The sequence below is a fragment of the Bos indicus genome, chromosome 19, assembly GCF_029378745.1.
Source record: "Bos indicus isolate NIAB-ARS_2022 breed Sahiwal x Tharparkar chromosome 19, NIAB-ARS_B.indTharparkar_mat_pri_1.0, whole genome shotgun sequence".
Taxonomy (NCBI): Eukaryota; Metazoa; Chordata; class Mammalia; order Artiodactyla; family Bovidae; genus Bos; species Bos indicus.
Window position 1 is genome coordinate 57,791,611 of NC_091778.1, and position 21,522 is coordinate 57,813,132.

Sequence of the window (21,522 nt, forward strand, 5' to 3'; positions counted from 1 at the left end):
AAAAAGAAAGAAAGAAAAATAATGCAACCGGGGAGATGATGATGTCAGAGGAAGGGAAAGACAGAGCTGGAGCCCCTGGCCACCATCGATGCTCAATAAAATTGGTTGAATGGACTTCCCTAGTGGTCCAGTTGGAGAAGGCAATGGCAGCTAACTCCAGTACTCTTGCCTGGAAAATCCCATGGATGGAGGAGCCCGGTGGGCTGCAGTCCATGGGGTCCCGAAGAGTCGGGCACGACTGAGCGACTTCACTTTCACTTTTCACTTTGATGCATTGGAGAAGGAAATGGCAACCCACTCCAGTGTTCTTGCCTGGAGAATCCCAGGGACGGGGGAGCCTGGTGGGCTGCCATCTATGGGGTCGCACAGAGTCGGACACGACTGAAGCAGCTTAGCAGCAGCAGGAGCAGTGGTCCAATATTTGAGAATTGCCTGCCAATGCAGGGCACGTGGGCTCAATCCCTGATCAGGGAAGATTCCTCATGCTGCAGAGCAACTAAGCCCATCTGCCTCGACTGCTAAAGTCCACACTTTGCAGTGAGAAGACCAAACACTGCAAATAGAGAGCAGCTCTCTTTCACCACAACTCGAGAATGGCTGGATGCAGCAACAAAGACCCAGCACAGCCAAAAATTAGATCAATAAATAAATTTTTTTAAAAAGTTGAATGAGTGGAATATATGAAAACCCTGGATAAATTTTGTAGGAGTGACTGACGTCACCAGAGCCCCAAAGGATGGGTGGGGCTTGGATGGGGAGGCGGTGAGAATAGAAACAATGTCCCTGGGAATAAAGACAGAGAAGTGAGAAAAGGCAATCCCTATCCAGGGGTCAGAGGTCAGGGATATGTCATTCTGCCCCAAGTAGTCAGGTGTGGAGCTAGAACTTGGCCGCCCTCAAAGACCAAGCTGAGTAATTTAGACTTTAGGCTGTGGTCTAGTCATCTCTACAGTGGGAGTGTACACACAATCTGTTGGGATACAGGAAGAAAATATTCAAACTCCTATTGATATTTATCTCCCTCCTTTGTAGTGTATATGAAGCTACTAAGGCTCGGAGAGGTTGAGTAACTTACCCAAGGTCACACAGCTAGTAAGCATGCCAGACTGCAAAGCTGTGCTCTTCACATAAACTGAGTCTTGTGCAGATGGTGGGAGGTTGGGTGGGAGCAGAGGTTGGTCTAGAGCAGAGTGGCCGGGAGGCGTAGACGGCCCCCAGCCCTGGCTGTCTCTGCCTAGCATCCTACTGTGGGCTGAGGGCCAGGAGCCTGCCCAGGCCTGCCCCCGCAGGACCTGTTGTGAGAAGCCAAGCAGAGAGCCTCGATGGCAGCAGGGCTGCCTGGGCCAACCACCCAGAGCCTTTCACCCCAAGCTTTGTTCTCAGGTCTTTCTCATCTTTGCTGGGAGCCAGAAGGCCGTGGACCAGGGCTGAGAACCCAGAAGCGGCTCACGGAGAGGACTGAAGAATTTGCTAAATCATCCACTCCGCCGCCCCACACACTCAGCTGTCAACCCCATGGCCAAGGGACCTCAGATGCCAGACTCACCCTGCTTCCCCACACTTCAGTGTGCTACATTTATGGGTGACATTTACCATCTGAATTATACCTCTTAAAAAAACCATCACGGATTTTGAAAATTAAAAAAATTGAAGTATAGTTGATTTACAATACTGTGTTAGTATCAGATGCACAGCAAAATGGTTCAGGCATATATATATATTTTTTTTTTCGGATTATTTTCCACTGTAGGTTATTCTAAGATATTAACCATAGCTCCCTATTCTATACGGTAAATCCCTTTTGGCTGATCTACTTTATGTATAGTATTTTGTATCTGGAAATAATTGCCTTTATTCATGTATCTGGCTGAACTGGGTCTCAGTCGCCGCGTACAGCGTCTTTGGTTGTGGCATGTGGAACCCTAGATTCCGGATTAGTTCCCTGACCAGGGATTGAACCCAGACCCCCTGTATGGGGAGTGCAGAGTCTTAGCCACTGAGCCACCAGGGAAGCCCCACGCTCTTTCCATTTTGAAGCAAAATCTGCTTTGCTGCTTTGGTTTTGCCCTGGTCGACTTTACTGAGGTCTGATTAACTATAATAAAACACACGCCTGTTAGTGACTTTTGACAGATGTATACACACCCATGTAAACACCACCACAATCACCATCTGGATCATTTCCACCCTCCCAGAAAGGTTCCTCACGTCCCTTTGCAATAAATGCCCCCCACCCACCCCTCCCCAGGGAAGGATGGATGTGATTTCTATCACTATACATTAGCTCTCCCTGTTCTTGAACTTCACACAAATGGGTCATGCAGTAATTGCGTCTTCTTAGCCTCCACCTAATGTCTGTGAGATTACATCAGTTCATCTACCCTGTTGCCTCTGCCAGTGTCTTTTTATTGCATAAGTTGTGTGAAGGTATCATATTTAGTGTGTCCATTCTCCTGTTGGTGGACATTTAGGCTGTTTCCAACTTGGCTCTAATGAACAATGCTGCAATATCCTTCGGGTTCAGGTTTTTATATGGATATGTTTTCATTCCTGTTGGGTGACTATCTGGGAGCTGAATTACTGGGTCATAGGTTAAGCGCATAGAACTTCCCAGGTGGCGCTAGTGGTAAAGAATCCAGTGGTTTTAAGCTGAGGCTCCAATGGGCTTCCTTGATGGCTCAGTCTCAGGGGTAAAGAAGTGCTGTGCAGGATACACAGGAGATGAGGGTTTGATCCCTGTGTTGGGAAGATCCCCTGGTGGAGAGCATGGCAACCCACTCCAGTATTCTTTTCCAGAGAATCCCATGGACAGAGGAGCCTGGAGGGCTACAATCATAGGATGGCACAGAGTCAGATAAGACTGCAGCAACTTAGCACACACTGCAGGGTAAGTGTCGGAGAAGGCAATGGCACCCCACTCCAGTACTCTTGCCTGGAAAATCCCATGGACGGAGGAGCTTGGTAGGCTGCAGTCCATGGGGTTGGGAAGAGTCGGACACGGCTGAGCGACTTCCCTTTGACTTTTCACTTTCATGCATTGGAGAGGGAAATGGCAACTCATTCCAGTGTCCTTGCCTGGAGAACCCCAGGGATGGGGGAGCTGTCTATGGAGTGGCACAGAGTCAGACACAACTGAAGCGACTTAGCAGCAGCAGCAGGGTAAGTGTATATTTACTTTACAAGAAACTGTCAAACTGTTTTCCAAAGGGTTTGCGACACTTTGTACTCTCATCAACAACAAATGAGAGGTCTGTGACTTCCCATCGCCTTGCCAAGGATTAGCACTGCCCGGCTATTTAAATTTAAGCTATGCTCTGGATCTGAAGGGCTCTCTTATTGGGATTTTATTTATTTTTTTGATTTAATAAAGTTTTATTTTTCAAAATGTACAGCTAGTAGGATCTGTTCATGCATCTTCACCAGCAGCTGGGGCATCTCCACCCTTGGTGTTTCTGGTGTAAATCACTTGAACTCTGTGCTTTGAAACCAGTTTAATAAGACCTTTACTAAGGAGTTCCTGAAGGGCTGCTCTGGCCAGGGAACCATGAATCTTCAGTCTCTCAGAGACGACAGCTGGAGTTATAAGCTTATAGCTGGGAACTTTACAGAGTTTGTCATATGCTGCTTTGTCAAACAAGACTAGGTTATTGAGTTTGTCCCGAACTTTGCTTTTGGACCACTTCTTTTTGGCCTTGGCCCCAGATTTGTTCACTGGATCTTTGTCTTTCTTGGCCGACTTTCCGGCATCTTTCTTCTTCTTGTCGTCCTTGGGTGGCATAGCGAAGCCCGGAGAGCAGCTGCAACCACTCCTTATTGGGATTTTAATGTGCATTTCCCTCGAGACTAATGACGTAGCGCATCTTTTCCTGTGTTTATTGGTCATTTGTACCTTTGGTGAGCTGTCTATTCAAATCTTTCGGATTTTGTTATTCCCTCATCTCTCCCAACCCACAGCCCCTCCCCCGGCCATCTCCACCTGCAGTATACCCTCTTGCTTTAAGTCGGTTCTAAATGAAGGCTGCCTTTCTCTGAGGAGACCATAGTCAGCCCCACCCCACAGGGATTCTTCTCTCCTCTGAGCTCCTTCAATACCCATCTGCCTCTGTGCCTGTTTAACACAGCATCTGCCTCCGTATAGTACCACTTAGATGTCCAAAGGGTGGACGAGGCTGGACGAGGGGCTTCTTGATACCAGAAAGTTCACAAGCAGTGGGATTCTGCCCTTATAGAATTATAATATTGCACATTAATAGCAACTATGTTCTTTAAAATTATAGGTATCCCCCTCCCTGAAAATGTCAGACTATCTAAGAGGAAAGTAAAGGTGGAATAGGGAGTGGGAAGGTCACTCCCCCATCACCACCCCATGCCTCTGTCTTAAGAATCTCTGATAAAAGCAAAAGATAATTGGGCTTCTAGTTCTGCTGTTTAGTAACTGTGGGGGGGTGGGTGGGGGGGGTGCTGTGGGCAGATCTGGGCCTCCATCAATTAAATGGGGATGACAGCATCCTCTGGGAGTTGTGGGGGTTACACAAAACCTGTTAAGTATGCAGAAGCAGTGGTAAACTGTAAGGAACCAGTGTGTGTGCGTGTTTGCTTGGGGGTGTGTGTGTTGGCCTGTTAAATTACAAACTCCTTAGAATAGCTGACCTGGTAAAGAAAATCTTGCCTTTATATACATTAAAAAAAAAAAAATGGACGGATAAACGCACAAGAAATCATGAAGGAAAATGCCAAGGAAGATAAAAGAATCCAACTCCTAAGCGTTCCGGACTCTGTTTCCGGTTTCTCTTCCGTTTCCTCCCCTCCTCCTCCTCGCCTTCCTCTCCCCCTTTTCCTCCCTCCTCCAATGGGCTCCTGCCCGCCCCCACCACCCCAGGCCTCATTTTAAAGGGACCTCCATATGAAACCATATGAAAAAACCGTATGAAAAAAGAGAAAGGACCCTCAGAAATGGAGGAGGATGTTTGCACAACACAGCGGCTTTGCTCCCAGGGCCAAGGCCAGACTCCCACAGCGCCGGGTCAGGGCCTGGGCGGATGGGAAGGGCCAGGACGGGTGCTGCTCCCGTCTCCAGGGCCCTTTGCAGTGGCCTTCAGCCCTGGGCACCCCTGAGTGAGCGGCACCTCACAGGAACCCCACCTGAATGGTCAGCTCTGAATGCGTTTTCTCTACAGCAATCCCTTTTCAGTCCCAAACCCACTGGGCCAGAGAGACAGCTCCCCACGTGCCGCTGCTAAAGCTGGATTCAGAGGGGAGTATCCCACCACCACCACCACCATCACCACTACCCAGAGGCTTGAGCGAGGCCTTGAACTTTCTGTCCCATGAATTCACAAATCTTTCCCGGCACTGTTTCACGTCCTGAAGATAAGACTGGAGAAAAAGCGGCGAAGTGAGGCCTGCTGGTACCAGCGTCCCCTCTGTGGGTGAGACAGGGGACGAATGTCCGTGTCGGGTGTGGAGCGGCTGCTAAGTGCTACTGGGAAAAAATACTTAAGTTCAGGGATTAAAAAAAAGGTCCCACAAACCCGAGCAGGGTGCGGCGCCGGAATTATATAAGGGAGTTATTTGAGGTCAGGCGATCAGGGAAAGTCCTGCGGGAGGAGGGTCTCTAACGGGGGTCCTCGCGCCCCCATCCCGCCCGCGCCCGCGTCCCCTCTGCGGCGATTTGCTTCTGGCTCCAGGTGGCCTCCCCACCCCCGCGCATCCGTGCGCTCCTCCTGCGCCCGTTCTGGTCCCGCCCGCCAAGAGGGTGGCCCCGGACCGGCCGGGTCGCTCTGGGCGCGCACCGTGACACCAGGGGCGGGTGTCCCCAGCCGCGCGCGTGACTCCGCCCCGCCCGCCTCCGCTCGCGCTCGGCGCCTCGGCCGCCCGGCGCCGCAGACGCTCCCGATCCTCCGAGTCCTCGGCGGGTGCCCGGCCCGAGCGCGGAGCCCATGGAGCCTGCGGGGGGCGCGCCCCGGGACAGCGCCCGGGCCGAGGCGCTGTTGGGCGAGCTGGAGGCGCGGGTGCAGGAGGTGGTGAGGGCGAGCTCGTGGTGGGAGCGCCACGGCGTGGACTGCGCCATCCTCGCGCTCAGCCTCCTCGCTTTGCCACCCGGTGAGGGACACGGGGACTGGGGGCTGCGCGGCCCGCTGGGCGGCGGCGGAGGGTGTCGGGGCGGGCGGCGGGGTGGGGTAGATGGCGCTTGCCCGGGACGCTAGGACAGAGGGTCAGCCCGGGAAGTCTGGTTGGGGTGTTCTGACTTGTGTACCCGGAGATGCCCCGATGGATGAAGGGCAGTGGAGGAGAAAGTTGAGCCGAGTCAGGGAGAAGCGGCGGGGTGGGGTGGTGGGGGTGGTGAGGGGGGAGATGAGATGGCCTGGGGAGGGGGAGGGTGCTCCATAGGGCGCCCGGGGAGGGGGCGAGGGGCGTGTTCCCTGGTCCTCGCCTGGCCTGGACCCCCCCACCGTGCCCTGTCGCCACCGCCCCTCTGGCAGGGGCGCAGAATCAAGATTCCCGGCCTCCCCTCGGTGAGTCAGTGGCGCTCTGTCTTGTCTCAGAGCTTTCAGAGAGAGCCAACCCGTCCCGCTCCGGCCTTCGTGGAACCTGCCACACCACTATCCGGGGCAGTCCCCCGGGCTGGGCCCTCTTTGGCCCGGGCTTCCAGGGGTGCAGGCTGGGGCATTTGGGCTTAGATCTCCAAGAACCAGAGAAAGACCCCCCGCCCTTACCGCTCTTCCTACCGCCCCCCCCCCCCCCCCCCGCCACTTCCCCCCGCAGGGTTCCTGTGCCTGCGCTCTGACAGCCCCCTGGTCTTTGCCCTGGGCATCACCATCCTGGGGGTGTGCCACTACACACTGACCGTCAAGGGCAGCCACCTGGCCACTCATGGTGCCCTCACCGAGTCCAGAGGCTGGAGCAAGGTCTGGACGCTTTTCTTTGTGGAGGTGAGCCTGGGACAGGGTGGGAGCCGCTGCGGGGCCTTGGTGTGAGAATCCAGGCATGCACAGCCCTGTGAGCCCTCGAGGGCCAGCAGCTGCGGCTCTTGGCACGTGGGCCCAAGCGTGTCGCCTGTCTGCACTACGGTCTGTGTGTGTCTGCGTGTGTGCATGACCCCAACCCCTTGAGAGGGTAGAGGGCTGCATGAGGAATGATCAGTGCTCAACTGAGGCCGGGGACGCAGCCGGAGCACCGGTTTCTCCTGGGGGCGGCTCTCTTCTCCACAACACTGGTTCAGGAGGGTGGACCTTCTTCCTCTCCCCAGGACTCCTGCGGCTGGCAGTCCTGGCTGCAACCTTTGGGCTTCCTGGTTTTGCAGTTGGGGTTTGGGATGTGAACGATGGACAGAGGGCAGGGGGAGCAGGGGCCTGGTGTCTCTCCCAGCACCCCAGTTCCATAACAGCCCCCACCTCCTGACACCTGGCGATGGTGGAGCCTCCTAGAAGCCCCCTGCTTCCCTGGGTCTGTACCAGGAGGGTCCCTCCTCTCTCCTGACTCTTGCCCCACTTCTCCCACCATCTCCCCAGCCTGCCTCAGCCTGTGGGCACGGTCAGGTAGGCAAAGGTGTCTGGCCCGGTTCCCCTTCTGTCTGGACCGGTCTCAGGTCTCCGATGCTCTGACACCCCTTCTTCCCTTCCTTCCAGGTGATCCCCCACCATGGACCCTGGGTCCCTTATGAACAAATGTGAAAGCTGGTACCAGAAACAGTCCTTTTCTGCCAGGAACTGGTTACTGTGACCAATTAATTCAATTATTAACTTTTCTTTTTTTTAAAAGAACTTTTATTTGTTTATTGGCCGCACCACGAAGCAGGTGGGATCTTAGTGTTCCAACCAGGGATGGAACCCTCACGCCCTGCTTGGAAGCTCAAAGTCTTAACCACTGGGCCACCAGGGAAGCCCCTCAATTACTAACTTTTAATAAAGTTATATAACTTTACATAACTGTACACGCACGCACACAGGACGTTTTATAAAATTATAGTGCATGAGTTAGATGAGAGGAAGCACTGTCTGTCCAGCACCCTCCATCGCCTTCACCGTCCCCAAACCCACCTCTCCCACCTGCGCACGTTTCTATTTTTTGTCTTAAAGGGAGGGAGATTCCTTAATTTTTCATTTTTTATTTTATGTTTTATTCATTTGGCTTCAGGTCTCAGTTGTGGCACTCGGGATCTCTGATCTTCGTTGCAGGATCTTTAGTTGCAGCATGTGGGATCTAGTTCCCCAACTAGGGATTGAACCTGGGCCCCCTGCATTTGGAGCGCCAAATCCTACCCACTGGACCATCAGGGAAATCCCTGCATACATTTCTAAAATGCAAAGGACAAGGGGGGTACTTCTGGTCCAGTGGATAAGACGCCAATGCAGGTTTCCCAATGAAGGTTCTTGGGTTTGATCCCCAATCAGCGATCTAGATCCCACATGCTGCACCGAAGACCCAGTATAGCCAAATAAATAAAAGTAAAGAAATATACTTTTTAAAAAGGACAAAGGAAACCAATGGGTCCTCAGGGTCCATTTCAAGACAATCTTCTTCCCAGGGACCCCTGAGCGTTGGTCTCAGCCAGGCTCTAAGGTACAGACCCAACCCTGGAGCCAGGGTCAGACGCCGCCACCCCCCAAGTTTGTAATCACAAGCAGGGGAGGAACCAGGATGTTGTGCTATCATCTATCATGTGGGCTCTGTCAAAGCTGCACTGAGCCCCAGAGGCCTGGGGGTGGCTGAGAAGGTGGAGGCTTCCCAGCCTCCCCAGACAGAGGGCTCCAGCTGAACCACAGTGCGGGACCCACCTGGAGGGACCCCGGCAGCCTGGTGGCTCCCCTCATCTCGTCCCCTGAGACCCAGGCAGTGGCCTCACCTTTGCCTCTTTAGTCCCTGGCACAGGGCTGAGCTCAATGTTTGTAGACGATGACCCTGCAGGGGACACGGGGACAAGGTCTGGGGAAGAGCAGGCTGCCGGAAGGTCACAGCCTGGAGGTGGGTGAGCCCCACGTAGGGAAGCCTTGGCTTCCATCCCCAGCTGTGAAGGCTGGTATGCTGCAGGCAGATTGCAAATTTCTCGAGGGCAACCTGAGTGGGAGGCCTCTGCTTTTCTACCCCCCATGCCTCAAGGCGTGGCCCTGACTCTGGCCAACCTCAGGGAAGATCCAGCTCCCAGTGGGAAGGAGGGGACGGCTCCACCTCCTCGGCCACTGGCATGAGTAGGGCGAGTGGATTTTTACCTTTTGTCAACCAGGCAGCGGACAGTGTCGGGGCCACCTTGGACACACTGACTCTGTGACCTTGGACAAGTTACTTAATTTAGCATCTAAGTGTTGGTTTCTCCATGTAATAAATGAGAATAATAATGTTACCTCCTCTGTGAAACCAGTGTGAATATTAAACGAGACACCCTAGATCTTCATTAGGGCCTGGGCCTGACTCTTCAATGCCTGCTTCCAAGTAACAAGCTCCCCGACCACCCCCATCACCTTTTTCTTTTTCCTCTGGAGGGAACACCCAGTCAGTTGCAAGCAAAAGGTTAGTGGTTTTTCTTACTTGTTTTGTTTGTTAGCGTGTTTTTTTTTTTTTTTTTAACTGCTTTAAATGCTTTAGTTTTCTTTTCTTTTTTTTCTTTTTAACACTTCTGTCTGCGCTGGATCTTTGTTGCTGCACGGGCTTTTCTCAGTGGTGGCGAGCTGGGGTTCCTCTCCAGTTGTGCGCTGGCTTATCACTGTGGTGGCTTCTCCTGTTGCAGAGCAACAGAGCTCTCGAGAGTGAGGGCTTCAGAAATTGCGGCTCCCAGGCTCTGGAGCCTGTGCTCTTTAGAGTGGCACACGGGCTGAGTAGCACCACGGCATGTGGGATCTTCTCGGACCAGGGATCGAACCCGTGCCTCCTGTATTGGCAGGCGGATTCTTTACCGTTGAGCCACTAGGGAAGCCCAGCGTTGTTTATTTTTAACTGAAAGGTTGACCAGCTTATACAAAGCTCAGTGGAGCTGTGTGTGGGGGGTGTGTGTGTGTGTACTGAGGGGGCTGTTTACTGAGGCCCTGAACCATACCTGTCCTTCGCATCACACAGAGGACCAGCTCTTGCCACGTAGGATCTCAGCAGACTACCTGGGACCCTCCTGGATCCCCGGCTTCCCCATCTTTCACGTCCCGTTGTCTCTCTTTCCTCCTCCGCTTGTCGACTGCCTGCGCTGTTTCCAAACTGTGACCCTCAGGAGGCAGCATCACCATAGAAGAATCTAGTCCCTTAGTCACAGCCTCAGGTGTCACCTGGAGTGTCACTGGCTTTCCTGCTCCACCCAGCTTTTGCCAGGCCCCTTTCACAATCTGCTGGCACGAGCTGGGGATGAGAGAGGTCACCCTCTCTGACCCGTTGGATCTGAGGGGAGGGCAGGCAGGATGGCGGGGGCAGTGACATCCAGGTTGCTATTGCTTCTCTGCTAAAGTATCCAAAATCATATACCCCACTCACGCCAGGACTGACTTCCCTCCGAACACCCACTTCCTGTCTACGCCACAGTGTTCCATTCCATTCAGTGCACCTCTGACCCTCTCCCTTGCCCACGGACTACCCTCGCCTGCCTGCTCCTTGTCCTGGGTTATGTCATGAGGACTTCCAGTATTCTTGGGTACTGCCTGTCAAGAGCCACAGGAATGTAGGGGCAGGCTGGGGTGGGCAGGCCCCTATGGTTCAAGTACCGAAGCTTGGAAAAGTTTATTTTTTAATTTATAGTTGATTTACAATGTTGTGTTAATTTCTATTATACAGCAAGGTGATTCAGTTACACACACACACACACATATATATATACACACATTCTTCTTCATATTCTTTTCCATTATGGCTTATCGTAGGGTATTCACTCATTCTCTGTGTAATAATTTGCATCTGCTGACCCCAAACTCCCAGTCGCTCCCCCATCCCTCTCCCCCTTGGCAACCCCAAGTCTGTCCCTTGTGTCTGTGTGTCTGTCCCCTGTGTCTGTGAGTCTGTCCCCTGTGTCTGTGAGTCTGTTCCCTGTCTGTGAGTCTGTCCCCTGTGTCTGTGAGTCTGCTCCCTGTGTCTGCGAGTCCGTCCGTGTCTGTGAGTCCGTCCCCTGTGTCTGTGAGTCTGTCCCCTGTGTCTGTGAGTCCGTCCCCTGTGTCTGCGAGTCCGTCCGTGTCTGTGAGTCCGTCCCCTGTGTCTTGAGTCCGTCCCCTGTGTCTCTGAGTCTGTTCCCTGTGTCTGTGAGTCTGTCCCCTGTGTCTGTGAGTCCGTCCCCTGTGTCTGTGAGTCTGTCCCCTGTGTCTGTGAGTCTGTCCCCTGTGTCTGTGAGTCTGCTCCCTGTGTCTGTGAGTCTGTTCCTGTTTCGTAGATAAATTTATCACATATAAGTGATATCGGTCGCATGGTGTTTGCCCTTCTCATTCTAACTCACTTAATATGATAATCTCTAGGTCCATCCATGCTGCTGCAAGTGGTGTGATTTCATTCTTTTTATGATTAATATTCCATATAATACATATATTTTCACACTTTATAATCACATTATATTCCATATAGTATATGTTATCATATAATATATATATGTATGTGTATACCACACCTTCTTTATTCATTCACGTGTTGATGGGCATTTAGTCTGTTTCCATGTCTTGGCTATTATAAATAGTGCTGTCATGAACACAGGGATGCATGTATCTTTTCGAATTATAGTTTTCTCCAGATCCATACCCAGGAGTGGGTCACAGGATCATATGGCAACTCTGTTTTCAGTTGGGGAAGATTAACTCCTGCAATCAGGAGGCCTTTAGGGACTCCCTTGCCAGTCACTCACAGTCAAGATGTTCCCCTAAGTGGGAGGGAACAGGCCGTGCCAGTTACTAAGCTCCATTGTGTCTCAACTTCCAACTCTCCTTTTAAAGTCGGCTTTGTGCTATGGGGGTGGCGTCACAGCTGGTCCACGGAGAGCCCCGGCGGCTCTGCCCTGGGGGAGGGGTGTCACCTGGGGGGACTGTCACCTTCTTTCCAGTCCCTGTGCTGGTGGTAGAAACCGAGCCCGAGCCCCGAAGCCCAACCTGATTACGATGCTTGAACAGTTCCGATTCTCTTCCTGCCGGTTCACGGTGGCCTGTACCTTCTGGGCCGTCTCTCGCCTTCTTTCTTTTTGGCCCCACCTGAACCCTGAGGGGTGGTCCTCTGAGTATGCTCCACTGTGATTTTTAAATTTTTTAATTAAAAAAATATATTTAGCAGGCAAACTCAGATCTGTAGTACAAAATATACTTCTTTAAAAAAAATAAAAACGTTTGTACTTTTGAAATAATTAGAGATTCGCAAGACACTGCAAAACCAGATCAGAGAGGACAGAGCAGTCCAGTGGACCCGTTACCTAGACGCCTCAATAGTTACATGTATTGTCATTCAACATTTGATATTCAGGACTTCCCTGGTGGCTCAGTGGGAAAGAATTCACCTGCCAATGCAGGAGACGTGGGTTCGATCCCTGAGGGAGGAAGGTCCCCTGGAGAAGGAAATGGCAACCCACACCAGTATTCTTGCCTGGGAAAGCCCATGGACAGAGGAGCCTGGCGGGCTACAAGTCTGTGGGGTCGCAGAGAGTCAGACACGACTGAGCGACTCAACAGCGATTCAACACACCAGGACATTGACTTTGTGCGTGTGTGTCTGTGCGATTTTATCACGTATGCAGATTTGTAAAATGTACTTGTGCGGGGTCGTCTGGCAGTTCCCACACCGGTGGGTCTCTAAAAGCTTGGCCCCCGTGGTCTTGCACATGGGCCCCCAGAGGCTGAGGATGCTGGAGGAGGATCAGGTGGTCATCTGTGGGTGGTGGCACTGAGCCTGGTGAGTGTCCTTGGGTGGGTATGGTGGTAGGGGGGCTCGGAGAAAAGGGGAGGGCTGCTTCCAGGCAGCCCATGGCTGCCCAGTGGGGAGGGGAGACTTGGAGGGAAGCTGGGTTTGCTGGGGAGATCTAGGGGCTGAAACAGTGTCAGCAGTTGAGGCTCCACGTGGGCGTTGGCTGAGCAGCTCAAAATCACCAAGCTTTCGCTCCCGGCCCAGCCCTCTGCTGGGTGCTGGGGACACAATGGTGAGCAGAACCCTCTTCCAGTTCCCCAAGGGCTCAGAGTCCAGTGGGTAAACAGGCACACACGAATGACATCAAAATAATAGAAGTCTTAATTATACCAACTGACCATTACTGGGTGCTTACTGTGTAGTTGATGTTAATAATCACGCCTCCCTGTGAGGTCAAACCTATTATCACCCTTACTTTGTGGATGAGGAAACACTGGTCTGGCAGGTTAAGTCACTTGACCCCGGCCGCTCAGCTACTACACGATGCAGCCCAGGGCCTGGGCAGGCAGACTGTGAAGGCAGCTGTGTGAAGGCCGTGGGAACACAGAGAGGAGAGAGCGTGGCAGGGACATGGTCGGTGTCTGCAGGTGTTTTGGGCTCTGATGACTAGGGTGTGTCTGTACATGCGTGCAAGTGTTTATGTGTTGCTCCTGGCATCCAGCAGATAGGGGCCAAGGTTGCTGGTAGACAGACTACTATGCACAGATATGGAACGAAAAGGTATGAAAGTGTTAGTCCCTCAGTGGTGTCTGACTCTTTGCAACCCCAGGGACTGTAGCCTGACAGGCTCCTCTGTCCATGGGCTTCTCCAGACAGGAATAGTGGAGTATTGCCATTCCTTCCTCCAGGGGAATCTTCCCTTCCCAGGGATCGAACCCAGGTCTCCCACATTGCAGGCAGATTCTTTACCATCTGAACCACCAGGGAAGCCCCCAGTGCCCAAGGCAATAGTGGCGAGGCTGAGAACCCCTGGTGAGAGCGTCTGGAGGAGACGCTGTCAGGACAGGCTGGCTGGGCCCAGAAGTGGGAAGGTGGTTGCTGGTTTGACTTTTTGTGACCCCATGGACTACAGCACCCCAGGCTCCATAGAGTTCTCCAAGCAAGAATACTGGAGTGGGTTGCCATTTCTGTTTCCACATCCTATACTTAAAAAAACCAAAACAAAACATTATTTGGCTGTGCCGGGTCTTAGTTGCAGCATGTGAGATCTTTAGTTGAGACATATGGGATCTAATTCCCTAACCAGGGATGGAACCCAGGCCCCCTGCACTGGGAGCATGAAGACTTAGCCATGGGACCACCAAGTAAGTCCCCAGGTGTCCTATACTTGATTTGACAAACTTAAAGCAGGGAAGACTCCAGCCCACAGTCCCTCCTGCCTGAGGGATGCTGCCTCTGGGACAACCCCCAGCCCCTCCTCCTCACCCTGCCCATCCTGTGGCCCTCTTCTCCTGTCCCCGTCTCCGGAGTGACCCCTGCCCCCCAGGCTTTGAGCTGGAGACTTGGCTCCTGTCTTGATTGCCTCCTCCTCCTCTTCATCCTTCCTCCAGAACCCTCCTTCTGCCCCTGCCCTCTGGTCCTCACCTCTCTCAGTGGCCACACTTACAGCTTCTGCCGGGCACCTGCCTCATCCTGGCCCTCCCCCTCTGATCCAGTAAATGACCTATTTGAAGCCAAACTCTGTGTCCTAATCTTATAATGACGGTTTTCAATCCTGCAGAGTGTTGTTTGCTTAAAAATTAAAAGAGCAAAATATTAGAGAACACATAAAGGGATAGAGGACCTCCCTCACCTCCCAGGAGGAAAATGGGGCAACTGGGGGGTCAGGTAGGAAGAAGACTCCCCCACCCCACTGTATATTTTTTGAATTATGCAAACATATTACCTGCTCAAAAAATAAATTATTTAAAAAAGTACCAAGTTAGAGAACTACCTTTGGCTGCTGGTGGAGGTCTGAGAATGCTTAATGAATAAACAACTAAATGAGTGAGAGATCTGGGGAGGGACCCCGATTTATTTTAATTTTTATTTATTTGCTTTTGGCTGCCCTGGGTCTTCGCTGTTGCTCTTGGGCTTTGTCTAGTCGTGGTGAGCGCCTCTCCGTTAAGGTGCTCAGGCTCCTCACTGCGGTGGCTTCTCTTGCTGTGGAGCACCGGCTTTAGGCGCGTGGGCTCCAGTCGTTGGCACTAGAGGGCTGCAGAGTGTGGTGGGTCCCCCAGTTGTAGCTGAGAGGAGATGTCGAGAGTCTACCCAACACTCACTTTGGCCACTTGAGGAGCCTGAGTGTGGCTAAGAGATCTACGTTCTTAAGTCTGCCTGAGGGTTGTAGAAGGTAGTGATATCAAGAAGCTTCTGGAACTTTCTCTGGGTCTGGATGGGAGATCATCTTGGGCGAGGCCTGTAAATAATCCTTTGCAGCAGGACCGTCTGTAAGGTGTGGCCCTGTCCCCCTACACTTTGATGGGTGCATGTAATACACGCCGAACCCTGTGTCCAGTCTCTCTCCTCCTCCCAAGCCCACCGTGTTCCCTCTCATTCTGGAAAGAACATCTAGATGGGAGGGAGAATTCCAGTGTATAGAAATAGCCTCAGATCTGGGTTTCTTTCTTTTTTAATGTGGACCATTTTTAAAGTCTTTATTGAATTTGTTACAATTCTGCCTCTGTTGGGAAGCAGTGGGGTCTTAGCTCCCAACCAGGGATGGAACACGAACCCGAACCCCCTCATTAGGAGGTGAAGTCTCAGCCCTGGACCACCAGGGAAGTCCCCTCAGATCTGTTCTTATTCTTGCAAAAAGGCAGGTCACACAGATTCCGGAAGCTTGTGCTGAGTCACAAACCACGTGTTACACGGTGGCCCCTGCGCCCAGTTCTCTGGTCTGGGCATGTGGCTGAGAACCTGGCCCTGGAGACCCCTGAGGTCAAGCTCGGAAGGGTTCAGGCCCCAGGCTGTTTCTGGCTCAAAGCATGATCAGCTGCTAGTCTGAGCAGAGGTGTAGAACTCAGGCCAGAAGGAAGGGCAAGAAGGAAGAGCAGATTGCTGAGTGCAGCTAACATTTCGTGAAGCAAAAAGCAATGCAGACAGGCTCGGCCTTTGGAGCAGAAGTGTGAGGAAGGAAAACAGTTAAAAACAGCAGTTAAAAACAGTCACGGACTTCCCTTGTGGTGCCAATGCAGGGAGCACGGGCTCGATCCCTGGTCCGGGAAGATCCCATATGCCCGGGGTCAACTAAGCCCGTGTGTCACGACTCCCGAAGCCCGCACACCCTGGAGCCTGCGCTCGGGAACAAGAGAAGCCACCCTCGAGGAAGTCCGTGAGCAGCCGAGAAGTAATTAATAATTAAGTTAAAAACAAACAAAAAAACCAACAAAAGCCCAGTTGCTTTTTTCCAGTTATAGAACCGTGAAGCTCAAAGTACACTTCCAAGCCTTGGGCAGAGGCAGACTGGCCTCTGAGGAGGCCTTGGCAGATCCTGGCAACAGCTCCTTTGTGAACCAACTGTTGGGTCCTTTTTTTTTTAAATGATTATATTTTACTTTTTAAAAATTTATTTTTTATTTTTTTATTTGACCGTGCCGTGCAGCATTTAGGGATCCCTGACTGAGGACTGCACCCATGGCCCCTGCCCTGGGAGCCTGCAGCCTTAACCACTGGACCACCAGGGAAGTCCCCTGCTCGGCTCTTTGTGGCGCTCACAGTGACTGGCATTGGGTCGACCTTCACACCCTCCAGGATATAGACAGGCAGCGTCTTCAATAAAATTAGCAAAGTCTTCTGGCTTTTGGATAAAATATTGGAAGAGACTGAGGTTGGGTGTTAATTTGCATACATCTGCATGAGAAACACTTTGGTGCCTCTTTTATATTCAGAATGACTGCTCTTCTTGGAGTCAGGGAGCTGCTGCTGCTGCTAGCTACCAGCTTCAGAGACTCCCACGTGGGATCACGCCAAAGAGTCACCCCTAGGAAGAAGTTAACTCTTGGCCGCCACTGGGGCACCCTCACCCTGGGTGCCACCCTCAGGGACGATTCAGAAGATGGCCTTTCTTCTTCCCTAGACTCCCCTCACTGTGGTGGGCTCAGGATGCAAAGCAGTGTCATGAAGGTGCAGATGTTTCCACCATGAACACTCACGAAACAATTGCCATCAGATGCCCGGAGCTTTGCCTTCAATGCGTCCAGTCCTCCAGCAGCCCTCTCAGACTTGCTGGCCTCCCGCCCCAAATGCTTTGCAGCATCATGCCGAGTGGATACAGTTGCTTTTTTTTTTTTTTTAAAGATTATTTATTTGGTTGCATCAGGTCTTAGGGGCTTCCCAAGTGGCCCTAGTGGTAAAGAACCTGCCTGCCAGTGCAGGAGACAAGAGATGCGTGTTCCATCGCTGAGTCCCCTGGAGGAGGGCATGGCGACCCACTCCAGTATTCTTGCCTGGAGTATCCCATGAACAGAGGAGCTTGGCGGGCTATAGTCCATGGGGTCGCAAAGAGTCGGTATGGACCAGTGAATCGACGTAGCATGCGCGCCTGCGCACGCGCGCCAGGTCTTGGCTGCGGCACCCAACCGCAGGATCTTTCTCGGGGCTCATTGGCTCTTCACTGCAGCGCGTGGGCTTCTCTAGTTGTGCTGCGGGACTCTTGAGTGTGCAGACTCAGTAGTTGTGGCACACTGGGCTTACCTGCCTCCAGGCATGTGGGCTCTTAGTTCCCCAACCAGGGATCGAACCCGCGTCCCCTGCATGGGCAGGCAGATTCTTAACCACTAAACCACCAGGGAAGTCCCAAGATGCGGTCCTAGATCCCTGAGAGCTGATGGTCAAGGCTGATGAGCTGGGGGTGGAAGGCAGGAAGGCCTTGGAAAGGCAGGGTCTGGGGAAGGAGGGTCTTTTCGAGGCTCCAGAGGGCCAGCTTTGCTCGCCTGGGATGTGGACCCCGCCCCGCTTCTGGCTGCCTCCTCCAGGTATGCACGTCCTTCACTGCGGAGTACGCCAAGTATGGACACGTGAAGATGCACCACGGCTACACCAACGTGCTAGGCCTGGGGGACTCGAGCACGTGGAGGCTGCCTTGCCTCAACCGCTACATCTACATGTTCCTCGCTCCTCTCTTGATCCCCATCATAACCCCGCTCGTGGCTGTGGGTGAGTAAGCCAGGGCCGTGCCCTGCAAAGACCTGGTCCCCCCCACTCCCTTCCCTTCCTCCCTCTCATGGCTTCGTGGAGGCTTCATGAAGGAAGCGAGGAGCCCTGAGTTGAGACCAGACAGAAACCTTCTGAGACAGCCAAGCAGGGTGGAAAGAACTGTGGAGCTGGGGCCCAGTCTGACTTTGCCGCTTACTGGTGGGTGATGACTGCAGGCAGGTAACTTAACGTCTCTGAACTTCAGGTTCTCCCCTGCTCCTCAAGGATGGTGGGAAGGCATAATGAGGTTGTAGATGTAAAAGTGCTTTGTAAAGGCCTCACACTCTGTTGTACGTTATAATGTTTAGTCTCGTAGGAGCAATATTGTATGGTGGAAGGAGCAGGGGCTAAGGGCTCAAGCCCCATGCCACCACTTACTATTAATATCAGACTGACCTCAGGTTGCTTAATGCTCTGTTTTCTATTCTAAAAATGGGCAAAAGAAAAAAAAAAAAGGAATTACTTGGTGGTCCAGTGGTTAGGACTTGGCACTTTCACTGCTGGGGCCTGGGTTTGATCCCTGGTCGGGGAACTAAGATCCTGCAAGCCACACGGTGCAGCCAAAGGGGGAAAGAAAAGCGAATGAACCGACTTTTCAGGGCTGTAACTACCTTGGCCACCTGAGTTTGCACCACTCAGCCACCAGGGAGCCTGCTTATGTTGGATTGGAACCTTGCCAAACCCAACCCCCGCAATCTCTCACCCCTTCTGGCAGAGCGGCTGAGAGAAGTGGAGCTCAGGACGGCCCTGCGGACACTGGGCCTGATCTCCCTGGGCCTTTATTCTCAATACTGGCTGCTCCTGAATGTGTCTGGCTTCCAGAGCCCCAGCTCGGCCCTGGCCTGCATGCTCATCACCAGGTCCCTGCTGGCCCACCCTTATCTCCACGTCAACATCTTCCAGGTGAGGCCTCCCCTACCCTGAACACAGGGGAGGGCGGCATGGGGACCACCTGGCCGAAGGCTGGACTCTAGATTCTAGGGGGAGAGAGGTCACCAGGTGAAGTACCTCCCTACTCTTACCTTCTGCCCTTCTCCCTGTGGGTCATCACAGAGAGTTTTGGTCTCAGGTAAGGAGTTTACTTCCCTTCAACACTGGCTGCCATTCGAGCGCAGATGGGATTTATTAAGCAGCTTCTGTGCAAAGGTGGCAGGAGTGGTAAAGAACCCACCTGCCAACGCAGGAGACGTAAGAGACCTGGGATGGTCCCTGGGTTGGGAAGATGCCCTGGAGGGGGGCATGGCAATCTGTCCTAGTACTCTTGCCTGGAGAATCCCATGGACAGAGGCGCCTGGTGCGCTACAGTCCATAGGGGTGCAGAGTCAGACATGACTGAAGCGACCTTGCACACACGTGTGCAAAGTTTACTTGATGAAGCTCCTTAGGGACACAGGTGAATAGGACCCCAGCTCCTAGCCTCAGGGCTCTTACTGTGATGAGCCCGAGGGAAGTGAAGCAAGGGCCACCACCGAGGTCCCAGCGGGCGTGTGTCTAGGTAAGACGCTGGAGATGGGAGGTCTTTGTGGGAGTCCGGCAGCTCAGCGCTCAGTTCTGGGGCCACTTCTGTGGGGACGGTCACCTCCCTGCTCCCTGGACCAGTGAGGATCCCAGCCTAGCACTTACCACCCGGCCTTAATGACTTAATCCCATGATGCAGTCCCACAGTTGTGATCCCTCCGCTTGTCTGGTGAGACCGTAAGTTCCCACTCACTTCCTCATCCTCTAGACTGAGGACAAGGCCTGGCAGAGGAGGCATTTCTTGAACCATGAGCAGGATTTTGATTGTTGAAAGGAGAGCAGAGAAGGGTCTCTTTGGGATGAAGCGAAGGCACAGGGATGTGAGGGACAGTGGGGGGCAGTCGTGGACTTAGAGGACCACAGGGCCAGAGGGGCACCCAGACTCCATTCATTGCGCTGACGGGGGGAGTGGTCAGGGATAGGCGAGGCTCAGCACAGGACACAGAACCTCAGCCTCCTCGTGCCTCTTCCGGGTCCTGCCAGAGCAGGAAGTGAGACGGACACAGGACCCACGGGGCCCCCGGGTGCCAGCTGAGGATGCCGGGGCGGGGTGGGGACACACGGGTCTTCCTGGCCCGGCCCCAGGGCCTGACCCTCGTGTCTGTCACAGCACATCGGGCTGCCCATGTTCTCCCCTGACAAGAAGCCGCGACGGATCCACATGATGAGCCTGGGGGTGCTGAACCTGCCCCGGCTGCCGGTGCTGGACTGGGCATTCGGCCACTCTCTCATCAGCTGCCACGTGGAACACCACCTCTTCCCCAGGCTCTCCGACAACATGTGCCTGAAGGTAGACGAGGGTGGGGCTGGAGGGGCTTGGATGAGGGAGCTGCCTGAGGGTGGAGGGGGAGTCCCCTTCAGGGCCCTCTGACCAACTGACCTGGCCAGAATTTCCCAGGAAGGGGCCGCTCAGGGAACAAGCAGCAGTGTGGCTTTTGATCAGAAACACTTGGGTTTCTGACCAGGCAGTGTGACTCTGGACAAGTTAACTGAATGTCTCTGAGCCTCAGCTTCCTCATCTGTAAAATGGGACTAAGCTGTGCTTGGGCTTCCCTGGTGGCTCAGACAGTAAAGAACCTGCTTGCAATGCAGAAGACCCTGGTTCAATCCCTGGGTTGGGAAGATCCCCTGGAGAAGGGAATGGCTACTCACTCCAGTATTCTTGTCTGGAGAATTCCATGGACAGAGGAGCCTGGCGGGCTGCAGCCCATGGAGTTGCAAAGAGTCAGACACGACAGAGCAACTAACAATTTCAAGCAGTGCTTACGTTGACAGGTTTTGAAGATAATGGAGAAATGGACCTGAAATGTCAGGCACCTGTATGTGCTTGGTGAAAGGGAGAGATGGCGTTTATCCCCCTATGCTAAGGAGGACTGTCAGATAGTCAGGATCCCCCGAGAAGAATGCTGGGGATAAAACTCCCTTTCCCTTGCCTGCTGGAAATGTGGGAGTTCTCCCAGCCCCTCAGCTCCTCCCCAGCATCATGCAACAAAGTAGACAGGAGTTGGGGGCTGGGGAGAGGAAGGGTCCCCATGAGGGTGGCCTATCTGCAGCCTCTCCTCCTGCCCACCTTCTGCCAGGTGAAGCCTGTGGTGTCCCAGTTCCTCCACGAGAAGCAGCTGCCATACAACGAGGACTCCTACCTGGCTCGCTTCTGGCTGTTTCTCCAACGCTACGAGGAGTTCATGGTGCAGACCCCTCCCATCACAGAGCTGGTGGGGCTGCAGTGAGGGGTGGACCAGCCCAGCCACCCCGCTGTCCTTCCCGGGGCCCAACCCTGGCTCTCCTGCCTGTGCTGGCCACTGCTGGGGCTGGGAGGGCGCTGGCTCCCGCCCAGGGGCTGTGCTTCACTCCACCAGAGTGTGGAGGCGCAGGTAGACAGTGAGGTGGGGAGCTCACGCAGGGGGTTCCAGGGATCACCTGCCCTGCTTGCTTTTTTGAGTTTCAAGGAATAAAGGTGGCTGGGCATTCTGCTCAGTCTGGACCTCA

General features: G+C 53.3%; 1 protein-coding gene and 1 pseudogene across 1 annotated transcript; one reads left to right on the top strand and one right to left on the bottom strand.

Moving 5' to 3' along the window:
* Positions 1–3,357: 3,357 nt before the first annotated feature.
* On the bottom strand, positions 3,358–3,831 carry LOC109573452 (small ribosomal subunit protein eS25 pseudogene; annotated as a pseudogene).
* A 2,022-nt stretch (positions 3,832–5,853) lies between these two features.
* FADS6 (fatty acid desaturase 6) lies at positions 5,854–21,522 on the top strand. The gene is made up of 6 exons (XM_019982222.2): positions 5,854–6,102; positions 6,766–6,932; positions 17,796–17,976; positions 18,731–18,918; positions 20,144–20,323; positions 21,114–21,522. The coding sequence occupies exons 1-6, from the start codon at positions 5,940–5,942 to the stop codon at positions 21,261–21,263; spliced, it is 1,029 nt and encodes a 342-aa protein (XP_019837781.2). The 5' UTR covers positions 5,854–5,939; the 3' UTR covers positions 21,264–21,522.